The sequence below is a fragment of the Elephas maximus genome, chromosome 2, assembly GCF_024166365.1.
Source record: "Elephas maximus indicus isolate mEleMax1 chromosome 2, mEleMax1 primary haplotype, whole genome shotgun sequence".
In the NCBI taxonomy this organism is placed as follows: Eukaryota; Metazoa; Chordata; class Mammalia; order Proboscidea; family Elephantidae; genus Elephas; species Elephas maximus.
Window position 1 is genome coordinate 176,958,005 of NC_064820.1, and position 26,519 is coordinate 176,984,523.

Here is a 26,519-nt window from a genome sequence, read left to right on the forward strand (position 1 = left end):
CATGTAGAATGATTGGGGGGGCGGGGGGGTGACAGAGTCGCAGATTCTCACAATTCTTTCATGAAGTTCAGTAGTGTTTCGTGAATCAGTGTTCCTTACTTTGTTATAAACCTTTAGTGGAAGGGTACTGAGATGGGGATGCGTAAGCACAAGAATGGAATGAAGAACAGGCATGGTGAGTTTTGAAGGTCAGTAAAGAGATCAGACTGCCTAGCACAGACAATTTGTGTCAGGTAATAATGGGAGGTAAGATTGAGCAGATTGGAATAGAAGTTTGATGTAAAGAACAACAGACTTTTGAATCTTGATTTCTCACCTGTAAAATGGGTGTTTAAATACTTCCACACCAACGTCTCAGAATTGTCTTGAAAAGCAAATGAGCTAATGTTGTGACAGTAATATTTAAGCTGTGAAGTGCTGTACTTGTGTAGGTTGTGCTGAACTTTGAATACCAAACCAAGAAGTTTGCAGTTCGGTAATATGCAGTTGAAATAAACTCCACTCATCAAGGGTCTTGTCTGGGGTTGTCTTTGGCAAGTTCCTTTGATGATTTATGATGCAGAATAATGTCAGTATTTCTCCCCTGAGTTTTCAGTGACGGGGAGGAAGCAGCTTTCTTGGAGTACTGAGTAACAAGTCCTGTAAAATTTCTTTGGTTTCCATTCCTATGGAAATGTAATTCAAGAACAGATGTTTCCCTGTGAGGCCTCTCTGAAATGTGTTAAAAGGCACTGTGGAGGCGTGTGAGGGGGCTCCTAACCACATTAGAAGCTTCTCTTCATGGAACGAGCCTGGGAAGATTGGCCCCTGATACCGCTACAGAATGTCAGCACTACCAGCTCATTTATGCATGAACATTTCCGGCACTTAGCGTGCTGAAGCAGGACCTGCGTGCTGTCTATGAAATCTGTCCTTGGGTTCCAGGAACAAACACAGTATGTGTGCCATCCCTTGGAGAAAGAATATATTCAGGCAGGAGAATAGACCCCTGTCTTTGTTCTGGGATCGAGTCAGTCTCTTGGCACAGCTGAGAGAGAGTGCAGCTCTCTCCTCAAAGTGCTATTTTTAGCTGTTTCCAAGGAGATGTTCAGCATGATATTGATAATTGCATTAATCCTCGATTTATACAGTCTTTGGAGCTGGAAGGAGCAGATCTTTTCCAGTGTTTACTGGTTAATGGGTCACTGGATTGTGATTTATCAGCCAAAAAAATAAAATGTGTTTCTGAGAATAATTGGCCTTGGAAATATGTTTTAGAGCCCTTCTCTTTGCTAGTTCAACTTGTAGTCCCTGCCCCCAATTATGAACCCACTGAGTTTTTATCTGACTGGCTGCTCAGGCTGGGTCTTAGCAGTAATTTCTTGCCAGGTCTAGGCTTTGCCCATTGGGAACTTGATGTTATAAATTTACCTAAGAATGATTTGACTCTTAAAAAAAAAAAACACGAAATTCAGAAGAGCCTGATCTAACAGTCTGTGTAATTTATCGATGTTCATAGAACATTCCTGATGAGTTCGCGCCACAGAACGGATTATAGATGAAAAAGTAGCTTGAGATTAGAGTTAAAACAGAGGAAATGGAACATCCTTGAAGAATGGACATTAAGTGCTAATAACTTGATGAACTGCCCTTCCGGCATTTCTGATTTTTAAATAACTGTTAACTAGATTTGTTACAGAGTTTTCTTGGCTATTTGGGGAAGTTCTCTACCATGTTTTCATCTTGTTGAGTGGCAGTGCCCCACATCCCTCACTCCATTCCCTGTCAGCCAAGGCATGTGACCTGGGCTGGCTCATTGCATATGTCCAACCAAGGCTTTGAATCTGGATTGAGTGAAGCAAAGAAAAAGGACTGCTTAGAATTTATTTGCCACCATTGCAGCCCTGTCCTGGCCAGACTCTTTCACCAAAAGATATTTAGCTTTTTCTTCTTGACTTAACAGAGCTCACTTGAAGTCTACCTATATTCTAAGGCTGTTCTTTAAGCCTATGTTGATTCTGTGAACCCCAATGTCTTTCCAATACGTCTCACTTCTCCTTTTTTTTTTTTTTTGGACAGACCCTTTTGCTTACATCCAGAATCCCTGCCAATGCAATAGACAGTATTATAATCCAAGCACCTTCCTCCCAGGTAAACCAAAAACCAAACCCCCAAACCCATTTCCATCAAGTTAATTCCAACTCATATAGGACTCTATAGGACAGAGTAGACCTGCCCCATAGGGCTTCCAAGGCTGTAAATCTTCACAGAAACAGACTGCTGTATCTTTCTCCCAAGGAGTGACTGGTGGGTTCAAACCGCCAAACTTTTCATTTAGCAGCACTGAACCACTGCACCACCAGGGCCCCTTTCCTCCTAGGTAGTGCTAGGGAAATACAGCCACATTTTTATATTTGTATCCCTCCCCCATTTTATTTTTTCTGTATACTTTAAGAATAGTCCTTCCTCAAATATGTTATATCTTAAAACAAATTATTACATCTGCTATGTGTCTGGCACATAGCAGAAGCTGCAAAAAATGAGATTCAACGTGCAACTTCCTTTTGATTTTTTTATTGAGATTTGTCAAGTGCTCTGTTTTATCCATAGTAGAATAATAAGACACTTGGAAAGCACTCTGGTTTCATCAGTAGCATATTTACAATATTCTCCAGAGATGTAATTTTATTTTGGTCCCCAATTTTAAGAGTATAAATTGTTTAGGTTCCAAGTTCCTCCCGTGTGTGAAATACCTTGCTAACTATGTGTTCTCCCTCTGAAGTTTTTATTTAGTCAGAAGTTTCAAGAATAAAGAAAGATTTGGGGGAGTTATCTGTAAAAAAGCACTGTCAAAAGGTGGCAGGCAGGCAGGCACTTCTGCCAGTTCTGCTTGTGCCAGCCATGTTGATAAGATGTTCATGGCTGAAAACACACAGGAACTCAGCACGTGTCAGCTTTGCTTTGCAGGATAACATTCACTCTGCCTTTGAGTTGACCATCTGTGTGAGTTTCTGAAGAATCTAAGAAAAGAAATTTGTGTATCTAGCTTTCCTCAAATATTCCTGTACTAGTGTGCTAACAGCATAGTGCCCTGACTCTGCAGACTAGGATAATCCTCTATAATGCACTCTCACGACATGGCGTGTCTTCTTCATGACAAACCACAGTTGTATGTAAAACAGTATTAAGTTACTTATTTTAATAATAGCTGACATTTATCAAGCCCTTACTTGATGGACACTGTATTGGAAGCTTTACATACATTATCATATTAATCCATAAAACAACCCTAAGAAAGAGCCGTGGTGGCACTTGCCTGCTAACCAAAAGGTTGATGGTTCGAACCAACCCACTGGCTCTGTGGCAAAAAGACCTGGCAGTCTGCTTCCATAAGGACAATAGCCTATAAAATAGAAAGCTTTATGGGACAGGTCTGCTCTGTAATGTGGGGGCACTGTGGGTCTAAGTCGACTCAACAGCACCCAACAGCAACAACAAGTGGTACTATTAAAGCTTAATTTTTTAGAAGAGACTAAGGCTTAGAAAGATTCTGGATCTTGTCCAAGGTCATGCAACTAGTAAGTAGTAGAGCCGAAATTTGAATTTACAAGGGTATGCACACCAGTGGGAATGTTCTTTAGTTTCACATTGAGAGAGTAGAAATTGAATGAAACCTGCATTTACCCTTCCTTGTAAAAACTAGAAACATAGGAAGTAAAGTACATGCAAAGAAAACCTAGGATTTAGGTATTAAACATTGAGAATACAATTGATGAAAGGATGAAAGTCCATTAAATGGAGGAAAGACAGTCTTTTTAGCAAATGGTGCTGGCAAAACTGATGTCCATCTATTAAAAAAAAGATGCAGGACCCATACTTCACAGCATACACAAAAACTCAAAATGGATCAATGATCTAAATATAAAACCTAAAAAAAATCACGGAAGAAAAAATAGGGACAATGCTAGGGCCCTAATACATGGCATAAATTTGATACAAGTCATAACAATGCACAAACACCAGAAGTAAACTAGATAACTGGGAGCTCCTGAAAATTAAACACGTATGTTCATCAAAAGACTTCACCAAAAGAATAAAAAGAGAACCTACAGACTGGGAAAATTTTTTGGCTACAGCATATCTGAACCCATTGCCAATGAGTCGATTCTGACTCATAGTGACCCTATAGGACAGAGTAGAACTGTCCCATAGAGTTTCCAAGGAACGCCTGGTAGATTTGAACTGCCCACCTTTTGGTTAGCAGCTGAACTCTTAACACTACGCCATCAGGGTTTCCTGACGTATCTGACAAGGGTCTAATCTTTAAAATCAATAGAATACTTAACATCTCAATAACAAAAAGATAAATAATCCAGTTAAAAAAATGGGAAAGGATATGAACAGATACTTCACCAAAGAAGACATTCAGGCAGCTAATAGACATGTGAGGAAATGCTTGCGATATTAGCCCATTAAAACAAAAACCAAACCCTTTGCTATCGAGTCGATTCCAACTCATAGTGAACCTGTAGAGAAATGCAAATCAAAACTACTATGAAATACCATCCCACCCCAACATTACTGGCATGAATCAAAAAAACAGAAAATAACAAATGTTGGAGAGGTTGTGGGGAGATTGGAACTCTTACGCACTGTTAGTGGGAATGTAAAATGGTACAACCATTAAGGAAAACCATATGGCACCTCCTTAAAAAGCTAGAAATAGAAATACCATACAACCCAGCAATCCCACTCTAGGAATATGTCCTAAAGAAATAAGAGCCATCGCACAGATAGACACATGCACACCCATGTTCACTGCAGCATTATTCAAAATAGCAGAAAGGTGGAAACAACCTAAGTGCTCATCAATAGATGAACGGATAAACAGATTTTGGTACATACACACAATGGAATACTGCACCACAGTAAAGAGCAATGATAAATCCGAGAAGCATCTCACAACATGGATGAATCTGGAGGGTATTACAGTGAGCGAAATAAGTCAATCACAAAAAGGAAAAATATTGTATGAGACCAGTATTATAAAAACTCAAAAAAAGGTTTTGTGAAAATAGCATGGAAAAAAAAAAAAAAACAGCATGGGGGCACTGTCAGACCGCCTCTAACTTCACAGGGGGGAAGGAGAGTCAAGATCAACAGCCCAAGGCTAATTTCTGTGAGGCAGGGGTCAGGCCTCCTCTCTTCCGTAATCTTCACCAATTCTGACACCAACTGTCCCTCCCATAGCACTCTCTACTGGGTTCGATAGTTCATTACAGTGGCCACACAGAACTCATAGACCGTATTCACAATTATGGGGTTTGTTAGGGAACTAACAGTTACAATTCAGGCTCAGGAACACTCAAGATACAGCTCTTCCTTCAGGATAGCCTCTTCCTAGCTGTGCCACAGGCACGCCTCTCCCTTGCACTAAGTCTCTGCCCAAAGGCACTCAGCTTTCTCTCTCCATGGCTGAGAAGCCCACCATGCCATCTCGTGCTGGACTTTGCTTCCTTGGTGGTGGGCTCCTTCTCTCTGCTCTGGAATTGGCTCTCTTAAAGCAAAACTGACCAGTCCCTTTGGCAAGCCACAGTTACCCTGGGTGGGAGTTACAAGACCATGGCTAGACAGCCCAGACACAGGAATAATTAACCATACTGCAGGTTTATACACAGAAAAAAGCAATCTTTGATGGTTACAAGGGAGGGAAAGATGGGGAGTGGAAATCACTAACTAGATAGTAGACAAGTGTTACAGCTTTAGTGAATGGAAAGTACACATGATATAGGGGAAGCCAGCACAATTTGACCAAGGCAAAGTCGTAGAAGCTTCCTAGACACATCCAAACACCTTGAGGGACTGAACTGCTGGGACTGAGGGCTAGCGACCAAGGTCTTGGGGGACCTCTAGATCAACTGGCAATAACATAGTTCATAAAGAAAATATTCTACATCCTTTGGTGAGTAGTGTCTAGGGTCTTAAAAGCTTGCAAGCGGCCATCTAAAATACATCTACTGGTCCCATCACGTTCGGAGCAAAGGAGAATGAAAAAAATCAAAGATGAAAGGAAAATATCAGTCCAAAGGACCAATGGACCCCATGAACCATAGCCTCCACCAGCCTGAGCCCAGAAGAACTAAATGGTGCCCAGCTACCACCACCAACCACTCTGACAGGGATTACAATAGAGGGTTCCAGACAGAGTGGGAGAAAAATGTAGTACAAAATTCAAATTCACACACACACAAAAAGACCAGATTTACTGGTCTGGCAGAGAGTGGAGGAACCTTTGTGACTCTGGCTCCCAGACACCCTGCTAACTCAGAACTGAAGCCTCTCCCGAAGTCCATCTTTCAGCCAAAGATTAGACCTGTAAAACAAAGAACAACACATGTGAGGAAAGTAGCTTCTTAGTTCAGTCAAGTATACAAGACCAAATGGGCAACACCTGCCCAAAAGCAAAGAGGCGAAGACAGGAAGGGACATGAAACCTGGATGAATGGATGCAGGGAACCGGTGGTATAAAGGGAAAGTAGGGGGGTGCTGACATGTCGCAGGTATTGCAATCAGTGTCACAAAACAGTTTGTGTATAAATTTTTTTTTGTTTGTTTTTTTTTTTACTACTTTTATTAAGCTTCAAGTGAACGTTTACAAATCCAATCAGTCTGTCACATAAGTTTACATACATCTCACTCCCTACTCCCACTTGCTCTCCCCCTCTTGAGTCAGCCCTTTCAGTCTCTCCTTTCTTGACAATTTTGCCGGCTTCCCTCTCTCTCTATCCTCCCATCCCCCCTCCAGACAAGAGTTGCCAACACAATCTCAAGTGTCCACCTGATATAATTAGCTCACTCTTCATCAGCGTCTCTCTCCCACCCGCTGACCAGTCCCTTTCATTTCTGATGAGTTGTCTTCGGGGATGGTTCCTGTCCTGTGTCAACTGAAGGTCTGGGGAGCATGGCCGCCGGGATTCCTCCAGTCTCAGTCAGACCATTAAGTTTGGTCTTTTTATGAGAATTTGGGGTCTGTATCCCACTGATCTCCTGCTCCCTCAGGGGTCCTCTGCTGTGCTCCCTGTCAGGGCAGTCATCGATTGTGGCCAGGCACCAACTAGTTCTTCTGGTCTCAGGATGATGTAGGTCTCTGGTTCATGTGGCCCTTTCTGTCTCTTGGGCTCTTAGTTGTCGTGTGGCCTTGGTGTTCTTCATTCTCCTTTGCTCCAGGTGGGTTGAGACCAATTGCTGCATCTTAGATGGCCGCTTGTTAGCATTTAAGACTCCAGACGCCACATTTCAAAGTGGGATGCAGAATGATTTCATAATAGAATTATTTTGCCAATTGACTTAGAAGTCCTCGCAAACCATGTTCCCCAGACCCCCGCACTTGCTCCGCTGACCTTTGAAGCATTCATTTTATCCCGGAAACTTCTTTGCTTTTGGTCCAGTCCAATTGAGCTGACCTTCCATGTATTGAGTGTTGTCTTTCCTTTCACCTAAAGCAGTTCTTATCTACTGATTAATCAATAAAAAACCCTCTCCCACCCTCCCTCCCTCCCCACCTCGTAACCACAAAAGTATGTGTTGTTCTCAGGTTTACTATTTCTCAAGATCTTATAATGGTGGTCTTATACAATATTTGTCCTTTTGCCTCTGACTCATTTCGCTCAGCATAATGCCTTCCAGGTTCCTCCATGTTATGAAATGTTTCAGAGATTCGTCACTGTTCTTTATCGATGCGTAATATTCCATTGTGTGAATATACCACAATTTATTTACCCATTCATCCGTTGATGGACACCTTGGTTGCTTCCAACTTTTTGCTATTGTAAACAGAGCTGCAATAAACATGGGTGTGCATGTATCTGTTTGTATGAAGGCTCTTGTATCTCTAGGGTATATTCCTAGGAGTGGGATTTCTGGGTTGTATGGTAGTTCTATTTCTAACTGTTTAAGATAACGCCAGATAGATTTCCAAAGTGGTTGTACCATTTTACATTCCCACCAGCAGTGTATGAGAGTTCCAATCTCTCCGCAGCCTCTCCAACCTTTATTATTTTGTGTTTTTTGGATTAATGCCAGCCTTGCTGGTGTGAGATGGAATCTCATCGTTGTTTTAATTTGCATTTCTCTAATGGCTAATGATCGAGAGCATTTTCTCATGTATCTGTTGGCTGCCTGAATATCTTCTTTAGTGAAATGTGTGTTCATATCCTTTGCCCACTTCTTGATTGGGTTGTTTGTCTTTTTGTGGTTGAGTTTTGACAGAATCATGTAGATTTTAGAGATCAGGCGCTGGTCGGAGATGTCATAGCTGAAAATTCTTTCCCAGTCTGTAGGTGGTCTATTTACTCTTTTGGAGAAGTCTTTAGATGAGCATAGGTGTTTGATTTTTAGGAGCTCCCAGTTATCGGGTTTCTCTTCATCATTTTTGGTAATGTTTTGTATTCTGTTTATGCCTTGTATTAGGGCTCCTAGGGTTGTCCCTATTTTTTCTTCCATGATCTTTATCGTTTTAGTCTTTATGTTTAGGTCTTTGACCCACTTGGAGTTAGTTTTTGTGCATGGTGTGAGGTATGGGTCCTGTTTCATTTTTTTGCAAAGGGATATCCAGTTATGCCAGCACCATTTGTTAAAAAGGCTATCTTTTCCCCAGTTAATTGACACTGGTCCTTTGTGAAATATCAGCTGCTCATACGTGGATGGATCTATGTCTGGGTTCTCAATTCTGTTCCATTGGTCTATGTGTCTGTTGTTGTACCAATACCAGGCTGTTTTGACTACTGTGGCAGTATAATAGGTTCTGAAGTCAGGTAAGGTGAGGCCTCCCACTTTCTTCTTCTTTTTCAGTAGTGCTTTGCTTATCCGGGGCTTCTTTCCCTTCCATATGAAATTGGTGATTTGTTTCTCTATCCCCTTAAAATATGACATTGGAATTTGGATCGGAAGTGCGTTAAATGTATAGATGGCTTTTGGTAGAATAGACATTTTTACTATGTTAAGTCTTCCTATCCATGAGCAGGGTATGTTTTTCCACTTAAGTATGTCCTTTTGAATTTCTTGTAGTAGAGCTTTGTAGTTTTCTTTGTATAGGTCTTTTACATCCTTGTTAAGATTTATTCCTAAGTATCTTATCTTCTTGGGGGCTACTGTGAATGGTATTGATTTGGTTATTTCCTCTTCGGTGTTCTTTTTGTTGATGTAGAGGAATCCAAGTGATTTTTGTATGTTTATTTTATAACCTGAGACTCTGCCAAACTCTTGTATTAGTTTCAGTAGTTTTCTGGAGGATTCCTTAGGGTTTTCTGAGTATATAATCATGTCATCTGCAAATAGTGATAACTTTACTTCTTCCTTGCCAATCCAGATACCTTTTATTTCTTTGTCTAGCCTAATTGCCCTGGCTAAGATTTCCAACACGATGTTGAATAAGAGCGGTGATAAAGGGCATCCTTGTCTGGTTCCCGTTCTCAAGGGAAATGCTTTCAGGTTCTGTCCATTTAGAGTGATATTGGCTGTTGGCTTTGCATAGATGCCCTTTATTATGTTGAGGAATTTTCCTTCAATTCCTATTTTGGTAAGAGTTTTTATCATAAATGGGTGTTGGACTTTGTCAAATGCCTTTTCTGCATCAATTGATAAGATCATGTGGTTTTTGTCTTTTGTTTTATTTATGTGATGGATTACATTAATGGTTTTTCTGATATTAAACCAGCCTTGCATACCTGGTATAAATCCCACTTGATCAGGGTGAATTATTTTTTTGATGTGTTGTTGGATTCTATTGGCTAGAATTTTGTTGAGGATTTTTGCATCAATGTTCATGAGGGATATAGGTCTATAATTTTCTTTTTTTGTAATGTCTTTACCTGGTTTTGGTATCAGGGAGATGGTGGCTTCGTAGAATGAGTTGGGTAGTATTCTGTCATTTTCTATGCTTTGGAATACCTTTAGTAGTAGTGGTGTTAACTCTTCTCTGAAAGTTTGGTAGAACTCTGCAGTGAAGCCATCCGGGCCAGGGCTTTTTTTTGTTGGGAGTTTTTTGATTACCGTTTCAATCTCTTTTTTTGTTATGGGTCTATTTAGTTGTTCTACTTCTGAATGTGTTAGTTTAGGTAGGTAGTGTTTTTCCAGGAATTCATCCATTTCTTCTAGGTTTTCAAATTTGTTAGAGTACAATTTTTCATAATAATCTGAAATGATTCTTTTAATTTCATTTGGTTCTGTTGTGATGTGGTCCTTCTCATTTCTTATTCGGGTTATTTGTTTCCTTTCCTGTATTTCTTTAGTCAGTCTAGCCAATGGTTTATCAATTTTGTTAATTTTTTCAAAGAACCAGCTTTTGGCTTTGTTAATTCTTTCAATTGTTTTTCTGTTCTCTAATTCATTTAGTTCAGCTCTAATTTTTATTATTTGTTTTCTTCTGGTGCCTGATGGATTCTTTTGTTGCTCAGTTTCTATTTGTTCAAGTTGTAGGGACAGTTCTCTGATTTTGGCTCTTTCTTCTTTTTGTATGTGTGCATTTATTGATATAAATTGGCCTCTGAGCACTGCTTTTGCTGTGTCCCAGAGGTTTTGATAGGAAGTATTTTCATTCTCGTTGCTTTCTATGAATTTCCTTATTCCCTCCTTAATGTCTTCTATAACCCAGTCTTTTTTCAGAAGGGTGTTGTTCATTTTCCAAGTATTTGATTTCTTTTCCCTAGTTTTTCTGTTATTGATCTCTAGTTTTATTGCCTTGTGGTCTGAGAAGATGCTTTGTAATATTTCGATGTTTTGGACTCTGCAAAGGTTTGTTTTATGACCTAATATGTGGTCTATTCTAGAGAATGTTCCATGTGCGCTAGAAAAAAAAGTATATTTTGCAGCAGTTGGGTGGAGAGTTCTGTATACGTCAATGAGGTCAAGTTGGTTGATTGTTGTAATTAGATCTTCCGTGTCTCTGTTGAGCTTCTTACTGGATGTCCTGTCCTTCTCCGAAAGTGGTGTGTTGAAGTCTCTTACTATAATTGTGGAGGTATCTATCTCGCTTTTCAATTCTGTTAAAATTTGATTTATGTATCTTGCAGCCCTGTCATTCGGTGCATAAATATTTAATATGGTTATGTCTTCCTGATCAATTGTCCCTTTTATCATTATATAGTGTCCTTCTTCATCCTTTGTGGTGGATTTAAGTCTAAAGTCTATTTTGTCAGAAATTAATATTGTTACTCCTCTTCTTTTTTGCTTATTGTTTGCTTGATATACTTTTTTCCATCCTTTGAGTTTTAGTTTGTTTGTGTCTCTAAGTCTAAGGTGTGTCTCTTGTAGGCAGCATATAGATGGATCGTGTTTCTTTATCCAGTCTGTGACTCTCTGTCTCTTTATTGGTGCATTTAGTCCATTTACATTCAGGGTAATTATAGATAAATAAGTTTTTAGTGCTGTCATTTTGATGCCTTTTTATGTGTGTTGTTGACAATTTCATTTTTCCACATACTTTTTTGTGCTGAGGTGTTTTTCTTAGTAAATTGTGAGATCCTCATTTTCATAGTGCTTGACTTTATGTTAGTTGAGTCGTTAACGTTTTTCTTGGTTTTTATCTTGAGTTATAGAGTTGTTATACCTTTTTGTGGTTACCTTATTATTTACCCCTATTTTTCTAAGTAAAAACCTAACTTGTATTGTTCTATATCGCCTTGTATCACTCTCCATATAACAGTTCAATGCCTCCTGTATTTAGTCCCTCTTTTTGATTATTGTGATCTTTTACCTATTGACCTCCATGATTCCCTGTTATGTGTATTTTTTTTTTTTAATTAATCTTAATTTGTTTTTGTGATTTCCCTATTTGAGTTGATATCAGGACATTCTGTTTTGTGACCTTGTGCTGTGCTGATATCTGATATTATTGGTTCTCTGACCAAACAATATCCTTTAGTATTTCTTGTAGCTTTGGTTTGGTTTTTGCAAATTCTCTAAACTTGTGTTTGTCTGTAAATATCTTAATTTCGCCTTCATATTTCAGAGAGAGTTTTGCTGGATATATGATCCTTGGCTGGCAGTTTTTCTCCTTCAGTGTTCTGTATATGTCGTCCCATTCCCTTCTTGCCTGCATGGTTTCTGCTGAGTAGTCAGAACATATTCTTACTGATTCTCCCTTGAAGGAAACCTTTCTTTTCTCCCTGGCTGCTTTTAAAATTTTCTGTTTATCTTTGGTTTTGGTGAGTTTGATGATAATATGTCTTGGTGTTTTTCTTTTTGTATCAATCTTAAATGGGGTTCGATGAGCATCTTGGATAGATATCCTTTCGTCTTTCATGATGTCAGGGAAGTTTTCTGTCAGGAGTTCTTCAACTATTTTCTCTGTGTTTTCTGTCCCCCCTCCCTGTTCTGGGACTCCAGTCACCCGCAGGTTATCCTTCTTGATAGAGTCCCACATAATTCTTAGGGTTTCTTCATTTTTTTTAATTCTTTTATCTGATTTTTTTTCAGCTATGTTGGTGTTGATTCCCTGGTCCTCCAGATGTCCCAGTCTGCATTCTAATTGCTCGAGTCTGCTCCTCTGACTTCCTAGTGCGTTGTCTAATTCTGTTATTTTATTGTTAATCTTTTGGATTTCTACATGTTGTCTCTCTATGGATTCTTGCAACTTATTAATTTTTCCAGTATGTTCTTGAATAATCTTTTTGAGTTCTTCAACAGTTTTATCAGTGTGTTCCTTGGCTTTTTCTGCAGTTAGCCTAATTTCATTTGTGATATCATTAAGCATTCTGTAAATTAGTTTTTTATATTCTGTATCTGATAATTCCAAGATTGTATCTTCATTTGGGAAAGATTTTGATTCTTTTGTTTGGGGGGTTGGAGAAGCTGTCATGGTCTGCTTCTTTAAGTGGTTTGATATGGATTGTTGTCTCCGAGCCATCACTGGGAAACTAGTTTTTCCAGAAAATCCGCTGCGTCCAGTCCAAATCCCTGCGGGACGGTTCCCCGGCTCGGACGCTGCTCTTTCTGCTCCAAGACCAGTCACTGCCTCCCGGGGACTTCTCCTACCGGCTGCATCTCCCACGCCGCCCGTGGAACCGGCTGGTCCCCCTCCCGGGGTTAGTTCGGGGGGTGGAGCCGCTCTCTGTGCTTGTGCCGTACCTGACTGGTACGCTGGCTCCAGGCTCTGGAAACAATCGCTGCTTCCCCGTATTAGTTCGTTCTCCGTCTCTAAATCTGTGTTTGTTGTTCAGGGTTCGTAGATTGTTATGTATGTGATCGATTCACTTGTTTTTCCGTGTCTTTGTTGTAAGAGGGATCCGAGGTAGCATCTGCCTAGTCCGCCATCTTGGCTCCGCCCCTGTGTATAAATTTTTGAATGAGAAACTAATTTGTGCTGTACACTTAAAACACAATTAAAAAAAAAAGATACAACTGATGGATGATTAGCCAGGTGGTCGTGTGTTTTTCAGTATATCTGTTTGAGATATAGGTAAAACTGACCTAGTTCTTAGAAGTCAAGCTACTGCCTATTTAATAGTCTTATATATAATGAAAACTGACCCATTTTGTTGTTGTTGTTCACTTATATTATGAGAAATTATGTAATTCTCTGATCTCTTTCAGAAAAGAAGAGAAGAGAGCACTCAGCTAAAGGAAGAGGGAAATGAACAGTTTAAGAAAGGAGGTGAGATCATTGTTTGAGCACTGATGGCTGATCATCTTGACTTCTCATTCTTTTTTAGATTCTGTAAAGAGGCACCAAAGAACATTTGGCAACAGCCAGCAAACTTAAACTGCTCACAACTCATTGTTGCTTCCCAGAACCTTGGAATTTGATTTTTACTAGGTCCAAAATGATTTCAGCTGACATTAATCAGTTACCAGGTATCTCTTACTACAGGCATCGTTTTTCTTCACTGTACACTATTGTTGTTATTGTTAGGTACCATTAAGTTGATTCCAACTCATAGTAATCCTGTGCAGAATAGAACGAAACACTGTCCAATCCTGTACCATTCTCACAATCATTGCTGTGTTTGAGCCCATTGTTGCAGCCACTGTGTCAGCCTGTCTCATTGAGGGTCTTCCTCTTTTTCACTGACTCTCTACTTTAGCAAGCATGATGCCCTTCTCCAGGGACTGGTCCCTGCTGATAACGTATCCCAGGTACAGGACACAACGTCTCTCCATCCTTGCTTCTGAGGAGCATTCTGGTTATACATCTTCCAAGACAGATTTGTTTATTCTTCTGGCAGTCTGTGGTATATTCCTCATTCTTCACCAACACTGTAATTCAAAGGCATCACTTCTTATTCATTATCCGACTTTGCCATACATATGAGGCGATTGAAAATACCATGGTCAGGTGCACCTTAGTCCTTAAGGTGATATCTTTGCTTTTTACCACGTCTCACCACATATCTGTTGCTTTATCATACTGTGGTGGCTTACATGTTACTGTGATACTGGAAGCTTTGCCACTAGTATTTCAAATACTAGCAGGGTCACCCTTAGTGGACAGGTTTCAATGGAGCTTCCAGACTACGACTGCCAGAAAGAAGAACCTGGCAGTCTACCTCTGAAAAAATTGGCCAGTGAAACCCTTATGAATAGCAGCGGAACATTGTCTGATGCAGTGCTGGAAGATGAGCCCACCAGATTGGAGGACACTTAAAATATGACTGAGGAAGAGCTGCCTCCTAAAAGTGGAAAAAAAAATGCATTGCTATCCAGTTGATTCTGACTCATAGCATCCCCACAGGACACAGTGGAACTGCCCCATAGAGTTTCCAGGGAGTGGCTGGTGGATTCAGACTGCTGACCTTTTGTTTAGCAGCCGAACACTTAATCACTGCGCCACCAGGGCTCCCCTCAAGGTAGAGTTGACCTTAATGACGTGGATGGAATAAAGCTTTTAGAACCTTCATTTGCTGATCTGGCACAACTCAAAATGCGAAGGAACAGCTGCAGACATCCATTAATAATTGGAATGTGGAACATATGAAGTATGAATCTAGAAAAATTGTGAGTCGTCACAAATGAACTAGAACACATAAAGATCTATATCCTAGGCATTAGTGAGCTGAGATGAGCTGATATTGGCCATTTTGAATCCGATGTTCGTATGGTCTACTTTGCCAGGAATGACAAATTGAGGAGGAATGGTGTCACATTCATCATCAAAAAGAACATTTCAAGATGTATTCTGAAGTACTGTGCTGTCAGCAATAGGATAATCTTCATAAGCCTACAAGGAAGACGAGTTAATATGACTATTATTCAAATTTACACACCAACCACTAATGCCGAAAATGAGGAAATTGGAGATTTTTACCAACTTCTGCAGTCTGAAATTGATCAAACATGCAATCAAGATGCATTGATAATTACTGGTGATTGGAATGCAAAAGTTGGAAATGAAGAAGAAGGATCAGTAGTTGGAAAATATGGCATTGGTGATAAAAACTCCAGAGATGGCATGATAGAATTTGGCAAGACCAATGACTTCTTCCTTGCAAATACCTTTTTTCAACAACATAAACAGCAGCTATTCACATCAACCTCAGCAGATAGAAAACACGGGAATCAGATTGACTATATCTGCAGAAAGAGACAATGGAAAAGCTTAATATCAGCAGTCAGAACAAGCCCAGGGGTTGACTACGGAACAGACCATCAATTGCTCATATGCATGTTCAAGTTGAAGCTGAAGAAAATTAGAACAAGACCATAAACGCCAAAATACTACCTTCAGTATATCCCACCTGAATTTAGAGACCATCTCAAGAATAGATTTGGTGTATTGAACACTAATGACTGAAAACCAGACAAGTTATGGGAGACATCAAGGTCATCATACATGAAGAAAGCAAGAGACCATTAAAAAGAAAGAAAAGACTGAAATGGATGTCAGAAGAGACTGAAACTTCTCTTGAATGGAAGAAATGATGACATAAAAGAGCTGAACAGAAGATTTCAAAGGACAGATCGAGAAGACAAAGTATAATGGTATGTGCAAAGACCTGGAGTTAGAAAACAAAAAGAGAAGAACATCCTTGTCATTTCTAAAGCTGAAAGAACTGAAGAAAACATTCAAGCCTTGAGTTGCAATACTGAAGGATGCTATGGGCAAAATATTGAATGACGCAGGAAGCATCAAAAGAAGATGGAATACAGAGTCACTGCACCAAAAAGAATTGGTCCGTGTTCACCTGTTTCAGGAGGTAGCATATGATCAAGAACTGATGGTACTGAAGGAAGAAATCCAAGCTGCACTGAAGGCATTGGCGAAAAACAAGGCTTCAGGAATTGACAGAATACCTATTTGGGTGTTTCACCAAATGGATGCAGCACTGGAGGTGCTCACATGTCTCTATGCCAAGAAATTTAGAATACAGCTACCTGGCCAACCGACTGGAAGAGATCTGTATTTGCACCCATTCCAAAGAAAGGTGATCCAACATAATGCAGATTATCGGACAATATCATTAATATTACACACAAGTAAATTTTGCTGAAGCTCATTCAGAAGCCATTGTTGCAGCAGTACATCAACAGGGAACTGCCAGAAATTCGAGCCGGATTTAGAAGACGACGTGAAACAGAGGATATCATTGCTGATGTCAGATGGATCGTGGCTCTAAGCAGAGAGTGCCAGGGAGATGTTTACCTGTGTTTTATTGACTGTGCAAAGCCATTTGACTGTGTGGATCATAACAAATTGTGGATAACATTGTGAAGAATGGAAATTTCAGAACACTTAATTGAGCTCACACGAAACCTGTGCATAGACCCAAGAGGCAGTTGCTCAAACAGAGCAAGGGAATACTGCATGATTTAAAATCAAGAAAGATGTGCACAGGATTGCATCCTTTTAGCATAGTTATTCTCTCTGTATGCTGAGCAAATTAGTCTGAGAAGCTGGACTATATGAAGAAGAATGTGGCACCGGGATTGGTGGAAGACTCATTAACAACCTGTGATATGCAGATGACACAACCTTTTTTGCTGAAATTGAAGAGGATTTGGAGCACTTACTGATGATCAAAGACCACAGCCTTCAGTATGGATTACACCTTAACAGAAAACAGAAATTCTCACAACTGAATCAGTAAGCAGCATCATGATGAGCAATACCGAAGTTGTCAAGGATTCCATTTTACTTGGATCCACAGTCAACACCTGCAGAAGCCACAGTCAAGAAGTCAAACAACATATTTCATTGGGCAAATCTGCTGTATAAAACCTCTTTAGAGTGTTGAAAAGCAGAGGTGTCACTTTGAGGACTAAAGTGCGCCTGACCCAAGCCATGATATTTTCAGTTGCCTCATATGCATGTGAGAACTGGACAGTGAATAAGGAAGATTGAAGAAGAATTGATGCCTTTGAATTATGGTGCTGTCAGAAGAACAAACAAGTCTGTCTTGGAAGAAGTATAGTCAGAGTGCTCCTTGGAATTGAGAATGATGAGACTTCGTCTCCCTTACTTCAGACATGTGATCAGGAGGGACGACTTCCTGGAGAAGGACATCATGCTTAGTAAAATAGAGGGTCATCGAAAAAGAGGAAAACCTCAACGAGATGGATTGACACAGTGGCTGCATAAATGGTCTCAAACACAACAACAATTGTAAGGATGGCACAGGACCAGGTACTGTTTCATTCTGTTGCACCTAGGGTCGCTATGAGTCAGAACTGACTTGACAGCACCTAACAACAAATGTTTGCGGTAGGTTTGCCCAATGCAATATGTTTCTTGATTTCTTGACTGCTGCTTCCATAGGTATTTATTATGGATCCAAGTAAAATGAAATCCTTGACAACTTCAGTCTTTTCTCCGTTTATCACGAAGTTGTTTATTGGTCCAATGTGAGGATTTTTGTTTTCCTTATGTTGAGGTGTAATCTGTACTGAAGGCTGTAGCCTTTGATCTTCATCAGTAAGTGCTTTAAGTCCCCTTTGCTTTCAGAAAACAAGGCTTTGACATCTGCGTATCATAGGCTGTTAATGAGTCTTCCTCCAATCCTGATGTCACGTTCTTCATATGGTCCGGCTTCTTGGATTGAATAAGGATGGTGAAAGGATACCACCATTCGTCTGCCAGTTTGTCCTATTGTGGTGGCTTGTGTGTTGATGTGATGCTGAAAGCTATGCCACTGGTATTTCAAATACCAGCAGAGTCACCCATTGTGAACAGGTTTCAGCAAAGCTTCTAGACTAAGGTAGACTAGGAAGAAGGACCTGACCATTTACTTAAAAAAACTGGCCTGTGAACAGCAGCAGAATATTGTCTAATACAGTGCCGGAATAGAGTCCCTCAGGTTCGAAGGCACTCAGGATATGACTGGGGAAGAGCTGCCTCCACAAAATAGAACCTGTTGCCGTCGAGTTAATTCTGACTTACAGCGACCCTATAGGACAGAGTGGAACTGCCCCATAAGGTTTCCAAGGAGCAGCTGGTGGATTTGAACTGCTGACCTGTTGGTTAGCAGCCACTGCTCTTAACCAGTGTACCACCAGGGCTCCATAAAAGTAGGGCTGACCTTAATGGGCTGGATGGAGTAAAGCTTTTGGGACCCCTCATAATCCGTTAATCCAGAAATTGGGAGTGGGGGGGCTTTGCAGTGAGACACTTCAGCTGTTGCTTTGGAAAACTCTTACCTTTAATGTTAAAAGGCTATTCGCTGTGTTGCTATACAACAGGATTCCTATCCTCACTTTTTCCAGTGCTCTAAAAACAGGCCTAACCCTTCCAGCATGGCCTAGAGAAGTATTTTGCTTGTACTTAGGTTCCTTTCTCATGTGCTTTTTTCTTTGGATGCATTCAATTAACAGATGATTTTCGTGTCCCTCTGCATGTCATATATTTGCTTAGGAATAAGTTGGTTTCACTCTGATAATTTGGGGAAACTATTTGATCATAAAAAAGCTTTCTGTCACCTTTCAAAGTGTATATGCTTTAGAAATGTTAACATTTTCCCCTAGTTATTTCTATGTATTTAAGTATTTTGCTTATCTCATTTAGTAATCATCACTTCTTTTTTTCATAATAGAATTGATTCTAATTTTTAAAGTATATCCCTTTGAATTTTAGTATTAAGTATTCTAAACCTGAAAAGGAGTAGATAGGCAATTCTCTCTTAGTACTCTGACCATAATTCTGTGTGTAGCAAAGAATATATGAATTTATTACCTTTTTTTTTCTTTTAGAGTCTTTTATCAAATACTGATTTTTATATTGTTGTCCATGAAATGTCTCTGCAAACATTTTATGGATACGGTTTAGTTTTTAACCAGATTGACTGTATGGCAGCACAGCATCTTTAATGAAAACATGTATGTCAATTTTTTTCTTTATCCAAGACGATGACTCTAATACTTTAATCCTTCTTCTGTCCAGTTCCCTAACCCCTATCAGATCTCCTTACTGAATTGGTAAGCCAAATGAAAGCTGAACATACAGGGCATTATATAGGAATCTTGAACATCGAGGGTTCTTCACTTACAATGTGTTCTAAATACAGTTCACGAAGGAAGCCTCATTAGATTGTCACAAGCAAGGACTGTTTCTTTGAAGAGAGAGGGAAAGGAAAAATGATTTTTACTGCCCAAGATGCGATACACTATGACTGTCTTTTTATTTGAAACCTTTGTCCTGTAACTGGAAAGCTATGCATTTTCAGATCCTATAGGTTATCAGGGATAAAATTGTAATGACCTCTTTTTTTTCCTTGTAATCCTCAGATTATATAGAAGCTGAAAGTTCTTATAGTCGAGCCCTTCAAACGTGCCCATCCTCCTTCCAAAAAGATAGGTCTATTCTGTTTTCAAATAGAGCTGCCGCAAGGATGAAACAGGTATGTACTTTTGACCTTGTAAGAGAGAGAATGGACTTACAGTGTTTTCATAGGGTAACTTCTCTTCAGAAACAAGCTTAGGGACTCAAAGCCACCGCCTCCGTTTTCCTGCCTATACATTCTGTTGGTGTGAAGAGCGTGGGGACAACAGAAGAATGTTTTGAAGAACTTGAGCCAGATTACTGTTAACATTCCCCATTAAAATAGCTGAGTGAATACTTTCATGGAAGGAAGACTGACAAATTTTCCACTAAACTAGGGCAGGTTAATGAAACAAAGACCCAAGTGGTGCATGTCCTAGAATAGCTACAGCTGCTTATTTTAGGCCTTTGAAATTCTAGGTAAAGACTCAGACAGAGGGAAACACTGATTAAAACTCTGAACTTAAAGATTTATATTTCTAAGATTGTGATTTTTTATTTTGAAAGAATGGGCACTGGGAGAAATGCCCAACAGCTAGGATGAGAAGTGCCTTATATAATGCAAAATAAGTGTCATGAAAAATTCAAAAGCATTTTCTGTTTCCAAAGGATTGACAGCCTGGTATAACAGGTTGAGTTTAGAATAAGTGAGAGTACAAATATATTTGTTTTAGACTGTGTTAGTATTAAGATTAAATTTCATGCTTATTTGTCTGATAGTCTTACTGAGTTGGAATGATGAGTTAAAAAACAATAATAACCCTTATTTACCTGTGGTTACTTACATCCAAAGTGTCAAAAAAAAAAAAAAAACCCATTGCCGTTCAGTCTATTCCAATTCATAGCAACCCTAAAGGACAGAGTAGAACTGCCCCATAGGGTTTCCACGGAGTACCTAATGGATTCAAACTGCCGACCTTTTGGTTAGCAGCCGTGGTTTTTAACCACTACGCCTCCAGGGTTTTCAAAGTGTAAAGGGGAGGTTATTTCATGTACCTTTAAGCAACCATGAAGCAGGCTCAAGATTTGGATGAAGTAGTTGTTTGTTTGTTTGCTTGTTTAGATCAGTTATCTATTATCACTTGAATGTTGCCTGGAAATCTTTAGTGCCTCTATCAAAATCACTTTGGATGGCCAAGTTTTTTTAAAAAGGGGAAGGGGAGGAGGGGGTGCTTGAATTCTTGGACACACATAAGTTTTGGGTTTTTTTTTTTAACCTGGACTTGTGTATTTTATTATTAGATTCCCTCTTCAAGATGAGGTATTTTTGGAAGGGTTCACGTGGCATGAGAGAAGAAATAATTTTAGAGAGTATATACAAAGAGATGGGAAACCCTGGTGGCGTAGTGGTTAAGTGCTACAGCTGCTAACCAAAGGGTCGGCAGTTCAAATCTGCCAGGCGCTCCTTGGAAACCCTATGGGGCAGTTCTACTCTGCCCTATAGGGTCGCTGTGAGTTGGAATCGACTCGACGGCACTGGGTTCTGGGTTTATACAAAAAGATATTTTGCATCAGAGAAAATAAAACTTTTTTTTTTTTTTTTTAGTTTATTTAAAACAATATGCACTGAGGTAGTCTACCAACAGAATTTGGACCTAACAGTTTTTACACTTAGCTGGAAAATTCTGGTCTTTCACGTTTGCTTCTCCATCTTGCGACATTCTTTGTTGTTGTGAAAATGGGATTAAGGGATACCTTCAGTGTCAGAGAAAATACACCATATCTATTTGGCTCCTAGGACTTGGGATTCTTTGTTTCCACAGTTGCCAAGTTATTACCATTGGTAGTGTTGCACTAGCATACGTGTCTTGAGTTCTAATATTTTGTCTACCATATCTGAGGAGTAAACTCTAAAGGGAATTGTGCTATGACTGGATACTACAGTTAAAGCAGTGGTGCTCACTCTTGGACATAGAGACCCCCTTACGAATTTGATAAAAGCTAAAGAGAAAAAAAAAAAGGAAATTTTTTTTCTTTTTTATGGAAACCCTCAGCCACAAAAAAATACACATACACATAAAAATTTTCTTGTGAAGTATCTCTGGCTATCAGAGCTTGTGCATCCCTGGAGATCCTCTTTAGCTGATACCTAATATTCTAGGAACTCCTTTGTAGAAATCTGGAGCCTGGTATGATTATTTAGTTTGTGACTGTGTTTCAAGTTTCTTATTCTGGAGGAATCCTTATAAATAACTTTCTGAACTCAGGAAATACCACTTTAAACCTCAAGATCTTAATGGAAAAGAAGAATTCCTGCCCCAGCTATTTTTTTTCCTTTTCTTTCGTAGTGAGAAGAGGATGTGAATGTTCAAAAATATAGTTGGGCTAATAGAATAAAGTTCCAACAAGGAAACTCATAATCCCCTATTTGTAAACCTTTTGAAGGTGGCCTTCTTGAAGACCATCTAATTGTCAGCTAACATTAGGTTTTTGGAAAACTGTTATATTTATAAAGCCCTTCTTTAAAATGGCCTCTTGTTCTCTGTTCCCTGTCCTCACAATATCTAGGCTTGGGTAATGACAGTGCTTTCTAATTGGTCACCTTGCTTTTAAATTCATGACAGTTTTCCTGTAGGATCCTTTTTTCCTTACACATTCATGACTTTCTCGTGGGCAGTACTCTTCCACAGGCCAGACTCTGGCATAGAAAGGAAAGGCTGTGAGTTATAGGAAATTCCCAAAGCTAACTGTAACTTAATTCTCTCATGAGAAAGCATGTTATTCTTATAGTGATTACCATAATACTGTTAATACTCTCCTTTAGCAATTAGGAAACAAGGTGCTGTGGCAGACAACAGGCCAACTTACCACTGCTGGGGACAGTTGAAAACTGCTGACTGGAAGATAGACTAGTTGGGAGGGAGCCACACTCTTCCTATAGCTCCGCCATGCTTAGGACTTGGGTTTGTTCTTCCGTTGTACTTTTGGGAAGAAGTTGTATGAAACTTTTACCATCCCAAAATCTCAGTTCCCAAGACCTGATTTTTTTATTGTTAGGGAAATAATCTCCCTAACTGAAGTCGAAAGCCATTTCTGATGGAAACTTCAGATCTTTTTTTTTTTTTTTTCCCCTCTAGGGGTGTTGGATTTTCCTGTAGATTTTAGATATTAGACTTTCATCAGATACGTCATAGCCAAAATTTTTTTTCCAATGTATACGTTCTCTTTTTACTCTTTTGGTGAAGTCTTTTGATGAGCATAAGTGTTTAATTTTTAGGAGATCCCATTTTATCTAGCTTATCTTCAGGTGCTTGTATATTGTTAATTATGGTTTGTATGCTGTTTATGCCATATATTAGGGCCTGTGGTGTTGACCTTATTTTTTCTTCCATGAACTTTATAGTTTTGGGTTTTATATTTAGGTCTTTGGTCCATTTTGTATTAGTTTTTGTGTATGGTGTGAGGTATGGGTCCTGTTTCTTTCTTTTTTTTTTTTTTTTAACAGATGGATATCCAGTTTTATCCATTTGTTAAAGACTGTCTTTTCCCCCATTTAATGGACTTTGGGTTTTTGTCAAAGGTCAGGTAGCTGTAGGTAGATGGATTTACATCTGGGTTCTCGATTCTGTTCCATTGGTCAGTGTGTCTATCGTTGTACCAGTACCAGGCTGTTTTGACTACAGTAGCTGTATAGTAGGTTCTGAAGTCTGGTAGTGCGAGGCTGCTTACTTTGTTCTCTTTTTTGAGGGTGTCAGGCGGAGGCATGAGTGTCGGGGAAAGCACATGCGGCCTCTCTGGCATGCGTCATAGGGTATACAACGGGCTCTAGTTCCTGTACAAGGATAGTTTGTTAGTGGGATTTTGTTTGTTTTGTTCTTCCAAGTTACACTCTTAATACTTTAAGAAAACAAACAAACCCATTGCCATTGAGTCAATTCCGACTCATAGTGACCCTATGGGACAGAGTAGAACCGCCCCATAGAGTTTTCAAGGAGCACCTGGTGGATTTGAACTGCCAGTCTTTTGGTTAGCAGCTGTAGCTCTTAACCACTACACCACCAGGGTTTCCAGTGCTGTAAGAGGACTATAAAATTAGACACTTGAAAACTTCCAGTATTAATGCCCTGGAGCAAGTTAAGGAGCATATTCTGAGTTTTTCAAGAATGTGATGGGTTAAGGGGTAGAATTTCTGAAAGGCAGGTCTGCAGGCTTGGCATTCGTGACTGAGCATCCCTGGCTAAGCCTTACGTTTCATATCTAGAGAGAGAGAAGGCAGACTGGACTGAGAAGGGAGTGTTAACCTCTGGGGCTAGCCACAGAAGTGCAGATACCCCTAAAAGAGTAGGCTTCACATGTTTTTAAACTACAGTGAAACCTGTGCATGGAACTCAACAGGACCACCTGGTTTTTCTGGATCTCTCAAGTTTTCCACCTTTAACAGAATGCAGTCTTACCACTTTTCTATTGCTTGTTTTAGTGGAAAATATTTGAATTTTCCTGCTCTGACAAGTTTCTGCTTATACAGGTTCAGCTTTTGCAGGTTTTACTATATATACATTACACCATCCTTACACATTATGCCATTATGCACATGTGTGTTCGTGAACTCAACAGCCAACACATTTGGCATAGCTATACACACACACACACATTAGATACTTCCATGCAATATACACAGACATGTATACACTATATGTTATTTTGTATATATATGTTATAAAAAGATGGTAAATAAGTTCTAATTTTTTTTTATACGTTCCACTTTGGAGACTGTTAGTCTAAGTGACAGATAATACCTGGGTCCCGTAAGGTGTTAATAGGTGAGTGTCAAAGCATTCTGCAGTAAAATACTACAATTTCTTGATCTAAAGAGGCCAATTGATGGTAAGATGCACTGCAGCTCAATAATAGCTTCTAGGGGCAGAAAAAAATACCAGCACATTTGTACATGTGAATTGTAAAGATGTATTCCTACTTCAGAAACTTTAAAATATGAAAACGTGTCTTAGATTTATGGAAATCTGGTTAAGTTGAAAAATACCTATTTACATAAAGTTACACAGATTTCATTATTGCAGGACTTCTTAACGTATGAATGAGTATGATGAGCACTGGAAGAAATATCGCAGAATTACTGGTTCCCAGACTTGATCCTGGAACTGGTTTTGAAGCACAATTGGGTAGACATTGCTCTGAAACATTCTGCACAATATTTAGTATTTGCTACAGTAGAAATTACGGGAGTATTGAACACTTATTTGAACTAAATTGTTTCTGTAATTTTGTAGAAAACCTCTAATTTGGGGGAAAGTAGACATTTTAGAGCTGGAAGACATCTTGTATAGCATCCAGCCCAGGCTGCTTGTATTTTAGATGAGAAATTGAACCCCAGAGAAGCAAAGTGGCATGGCCAAGTTAAACAGCAGGTCAGGCTCCAAGCTGGAACTAGACTCCCGTTCTTTAACATCCAGTGTTTGTTATGCTATAAAAATAGGCTCAGCAAATTAGATTAGTTAGCGAGTATTTTACTTGGTAAATTATTTTGTATTTTTGTTTCATCAGTTGTTGCAAATTAAGGTTTATAACGAAGACTACATGACAGGCTACGCTCTGTGTATCAGTAGGTGGACCATCTGTATACTTTTGGAAGATACCACTTTGATAGTATAAGAACTAACCCAACCAAGGACGAGGATAATTAATTCAGTTATTCATAGATCAGTCATTTGCCCTGGTTAAATCACAGAGTTTCTAAATCTCAACATTCTAATGTGTCTCACCAATGGAATAGGTTAACTACAACAATTTTTAGAGACACTCTAGGAAAGAAGCCACTTAAATAATTTGTTACCAGAAGGCTTTCAAGTCAGAGCTGCCCCCATGGAATTTTGAGTTCTAGCTTAGAAGTAACATGCATGTTTCCTTGTGATTTGAAGAGCGTTCTGCATCTCTATTAGTAGTTACTAATGATCAGCTCATGTCATTGAGCCTTTGAGCCACTAAAGATAGAACTAGGGTGACACATATTAATGTTGTGTTTCCTTTTAGGACAAGAAAGAGATGGCTATCAGTGACTGCAGCAAAGGTACAACCTTCTTTGTCTTGTTACATGTTGACATACAAGAGCATTACTTGTGCTAGGCAAACCAATAGAGACTTTTCATCAGGTGTGCACTCATACTGTATACCCTTCCTCTGGGGCTTGTAAATAAGAGGTTTATATTTCAGTATTTTCAGAGATCCTGTGTAGTAGTCATCTTAGTGTAATACGTTTTTCAATGGATAGTTCTCCTGTATTAGTAAATATGTGAGGAAGAATTCAAAGCCACTTGGGTAGCAGACACTCATGAAATTGAATTTCCTTCCTGTAGTTTCCAAATTACTTCCCTTTGAGATTCAAATGGAAGATCTTAGCTGCTGTTAAGTCACCTGGACCTGTGTGGGGATCGGGGCAGCCATCCTGAGGGACACTTCTGTTAGTGAAGTGGTGGTGTCTTCAGATGTACTGCTTCCCATCATTTTAATTATTCTTTCAGGTTCTACGCACTGAATTAAGCCTTTGCTGTCTGATACTTGAGTTTCATTAAGGTCTTTCCATCCTGCCAATTTATAAGGAGTCACCCCGACACTCAGGATCCCTATTGGGTTTGTTTGTTGGTTTGTTTGTTTCAAAATTTCCCGATAGGCCAGATAGTTACCTTGCCTTTCTAACCACCTTGGTATGGAGAAGACACGTGATCACTTTTCCTTACTCTGTTACTACTGTTATTAGTTTTTCTAGCTAATTACTGGGTTTTGTATTTTTTCTACTTTCCTTCTTTGGATAGTCTCTGAGAGAATCCTAGAGTTAGAAAGA

At 39.5% G+C, this 26,519-nt stretch overlaps 1 protein-coding gene across 2 annotated transcripts in view; it reads left to right on the forward strand.

Moving 5' to 3' along the window:
- Nucleotides 1-26,519, forward strand: part of TTC1 (tetratricopeptide repeat domain 1) — a 56,653-nt gene that overhangs the window by 14,033 nt on the left and 16,101 nt on the right. For both annotated transcript variants that reach the window (XM_049874243.1, XM_049874242.1), the window contains exons 3-5: nucleotides 13,570-13,630; nucleotides 19,690-19,802; nucleotides 25,712-25,748. In XM_049874243.1, the coding sequence (XP_049730200.1) occupies nucleotides 13,570-13,630; nucleotides 19,690-19,802; nucleotides 25,712-25,748 (211 nt within the window). The remainder of the gene's footprint in view (nucleotides 1-13,569; nucleotides 13,631-19,689; nucleotides 19,803-25,711; nucleotides 25,749-26,519) is intronic.